General features: G+C 39.8%; 1 protein-coding gene across 1 annotated transcript in view; it reads left to right on the plus strand.

Annotated features, from left to right (window-relative positions):
* The window catches only part of tns2a (tensin 2a), a 69110-nt gene extending 67540 nt beyond the window's left edge, over nucleotides 1-1570 (plus strand). The window contains exon 28 of the mRNA XM_037685024.1: nucleotides 782-1570. Within this exon, the coding sequence (XP_037540952.1) occupies nucleotides 782-920 (139 nt within the window). The 3' untranslated portion in view covers nucleotides 921-1570. The remainder of the gene's footprint in view (nucleotides 1-781) is intronic.
* Nucleotides 1571-3896: the final 2326 nt, after the last annotated feature.

Consider the following 3896-nt stretch of genomic DNA (forward strand, 5'->3'; position numbering starts at 1 on the left):
ACTGCTATAAAAAGCTTGACAGAACACTAGCTAAAAGGAACAAAGCACTAGCTAAAAGGAGCAAAAAAAACCCCACCCTGCTGTAAAAGGCATGACACTAAAAGAAGCCTGACACTAGCTAAAAGCAGAACACAGCTAAAACAAGCGGAATACCAGTTAAAAGAAACAAAACACAAGCTAAAAGAAGCTAAATTACTAGCTAAAAATAACAAAACTTAGCAGAAAGGAGCAAAAAAAAAAAAAGCTATAAAAGGCACGACACTAGCTAAAAGCAGAACACAGCTAAAAGGAGAAAAAAATACCTAAAAGCAAATGGCGGATCACTTGCTAAAAGAGCAAAACATTAGCTAAAATAAACAAAGAGCTAGCTAAAAGCAGCAGAACATTGGCTGAAGGCTAAAAGAAGCAAAACACTAGCTAAAACCAACAAATCACAACTAGCGAACATGTACAGGAAAAAAGCTTATAGAAGTAAAATGTAGCAAAATGCTTGCTAAAAACCTAAAAAGATAAAACTGTAGCAAGAAGCTAAAACAAAACCAAATGTCCCTCTGAGATAAATAATCTTTCTAAAAGTAGCAAAAATCTCCACGTATTTTAATCTAAATAAAATTGGTAAAGAAAGTCAAATATTTTGAGTATTTAAGTTGCACATATTGAAAGTAATAGCATAATGAGCTGAAAGTTTTGATAAGTGGCTAAACAACAAAACCTGCAGCTGGAGTGGAAGGTGAGAACTGACGGGCTGCCTAAAGCACGTTGTTTTGGTCTTTCCTTCCAGAGTGTTCGGGTTTGTTGCCAAGAAGCCGGGCAGCGCGGGGGAGAACGTCTGCCACCTGTTCGCAGAGCTGGACCCCGAACAGCCGGCCTCGGCCATCGTCAACTTCATCAACAAGGTCATGTTGGCGCCGCGCCGATAAAAGGAACCGACGACGAAAAGAGGCAAAACGAGCAGCGCCGACGGGACGACACCCAGACCACGAACGGGTTTTTAAATTTAATCCAAGAGCTGAAACCTCCGACCGACCCGACGGGTGGTTCTGGATTTATTTTCCAACTCGCGTCACAACTCCTCCAGGAGCGAGGAGGCTTCAGACAAACAGACCAGTTTAAAAAACAACAACTAACCTTGAACTAAAACAACTTCAGCTGCGGACGTCAGGACATATTAGAAAACATCACTCCCGTGTTTTCCTTTCATCTTTTTTTTTTTGTCCATCTAGTCTTGAAGAACAAATTAAAAAAAAAAAAAAAAGGAAAAACATCAAAATCTGATGACCGTTGGCGATTTAGTTAATTATTATTTGTGACGACTGCAGCCAGTCCGCGTTAGATTCTGAAATATTAAGAGGGAAAAATGACACAAAACCACACGAGACTGGTTTGTAATTAAGCTCCGCCTCTTCCACTGAATTGATGTTTCCATGACGACCACTGATGGGTTAACCAAAGCCAGGCTCCTCCTTTCAGACGCTTGGATGAAGATGTTGGTACCGCTTCACAACAAGAACCTTTAGTTTTGTTTTTCTTTCGGCTGCGCCCTTCAGGGGTCAGAGAACTCGCACGAAGACTTGGCAACTTTGACCCCCCAGACCACGGAGCTACCACAGCCCCAGAGGGTGGGGGTAAAGAGCCTTGCTCAAGGGCCCAGAGTGGGGCAAATGGGGGTGGAGGCAGACCTTTCCCACCCATATTTTGATGACGTCAGTCTGGGGAGTTGAACCGGCAACCTTCCGATCACAGGCCCACCTTCTCTAGCGTCTGCCCCACCACTTCCCCTACCCTTAACACTACAAATCATGTCCTGTTCGGGTTTTCTTTTATTTTGCTAATTTATTGTTTAACCCTCCTGCTGCCCTTGGGTCAAAATGATCCATGAAGCCTCAGTCCAACAGGCTTGGCCCAAGGGCAGCAGGGTTTTATTTTACTTTGCCAAACAACTTTATTAATAAATCCTCGTACACGTAACTCACTGATACTATGATCTCAAATATGACTCCCCCTAAAAAAAAAGAGCTAAAGTTCAGCACTCGGCTTTATTTTTTCTGTGCTTTAGCTACAAACTCATGAACAAACCCTTTTTGTGAAGCGGTACCAAGACGCCGCCGTGGACCCAAACAGTGACAGAACCACCGGACAGCTTCATGGACGCTGAAACACGAGGAGCTCTTTCTTCTTCACAATAAATTCTGACAAAAGGTGAACAGTCGGACACAAAACTCTTAAAGACAACACGTTTATTTAGTTAAATCGACCAATGGTGATGTCATCAACTTCCTGTGTGAATTCTGTTTGTACATAACGGCACCTTTCGTCATTTTTATTTTTTATTGTACGCGACAATCACGTTTGCATTTCGCTCAGACGTTGAACGTGAGGTTTCCGACTCTCTGATGGGTGTGTGCACGTGACGATGAGGGTGAACGTGTCAGATGAAGTCGTGCGTGTGAAACGAGGAAAAGGACCAAAGACGTGTAAAAGTTTGGACGCACCGATTCACAAGTGTCAAAACAAACCAGTGGCCACAAACATAACCAAAGATGAAGCACTATTGTATTAATAAGCTCTTTATCAAACTATATTTTTGTACTTACTGCTTCTTGTATTTTTCATTTACTTACCGTTGTTTTAGTTGGTAGAAAACGCACGACGTGTATTACGGCGATAATATATTGTGACCTCGTCTGCTGTCATGTAGTAATATATTTTCACCAGCAGCTACGAGGCAGAAAAGGAAACGTTTTATATGTAAACAACAAATAAATAAAAACCCTTGGATGATCTTTTTTGAGTTGTTGCAGCTGAAACTTGGATTGAGGATGACGAAGCATTTTCTTCTGTACGTTTTGAAGCTGTTTCAACAAAACGTTCAGCTGTTTCAGGACGATCCTGCTGTGACTTTTATTGGTGCAACTTTAGCTTTTTGAAATATTTAGCCTTTTCCCGCATAAGAAACAAACTATTTTCCATTCTTAAATTATTTAGATCTCTTTACAACCCTTTACTGCTCCTTTCACATTTTGTTCTGCTTCAGCTTCCTTGTGCAAATTTAAGCTTCTTTTTTAGCTACTTTCAGCTGTTTTGTGCTCTTTTCAGATCATTTCTGCAAGCTTCAGCTTTTTCTACTATTTCAGCTAGTATTTAGGTATTTTTATTCTAACTTCAACTAATTCCACATTTTTTGCACTCATTTCAACTTTTCAGCCTAATTCAGCACTCTCTCTCCACGTCCTTGTAATTTCAGCTTTCTGCTTTTTTTAGCTACTTTAATGGCTAATGTTAGCTTTTTTCAGCAAACGTGTTCTTTATACTTTATTCTAATTTAAGCTTGCTCTACCTTTTCAGCATTTTTTCAGCTAATTTCAGATAAATTCAAGTTTTTGTGGTAATTGCTACTTTCATCTTTCTGCTACTTTCAGCTTGTTCTCCTTTTAGTTCATCTCTGCTAGTTTCAGCTACTGCTAAGCGGTTTTTATGCTAAATTCATTTGATTCCACATTCTTGGAGCTTATTTCAGCTCCTTCCTCTTCCTTCTTGTAGTTGCACCTTCTTTCTTTAGTTACTTTCAGCTATTATTTTTTGCTAATTTCAGATTTTTTTTTTTTTTAGCTAGTTTGCTCATTTTTGTTCTCATTTCAGCTTATTTTAAACTGATTCAGCAAATTTGTGTTCTTTGCTTTTTTTCTGCTCAGTTATGCTTGTTCTTTCATTTCGGCAGGTTTTAGCTCATTTCTTCTGCAACAAGGACTCATGCTGCATTTTTCACAGGAAATTCAGTTTCTCTAGTTGCTATTAATTTAATTTGATGCATAAAAATATCCAAGTAGGATCAAGTTAGTGTTTGCTGCTCTCTGACGATCATGTTCTTGTTTCTGAGTGAAACTGACTGAGGGCCT

The sequence above is a fragment of the Nematolebias whitei genome, chromosome 11 (assembly GCF_014905685.2).
Source record: "Nematolebias whitei isolate Nwh7 chromosome 11, NemWhi1, whole genome shotgun sequence".
NCBI lineage: Eukaryota > Metazoa > Chordata > Actinopteri > Cyprinodontiformes > Rivulidae > Nematolebias > Nematolebias whitei.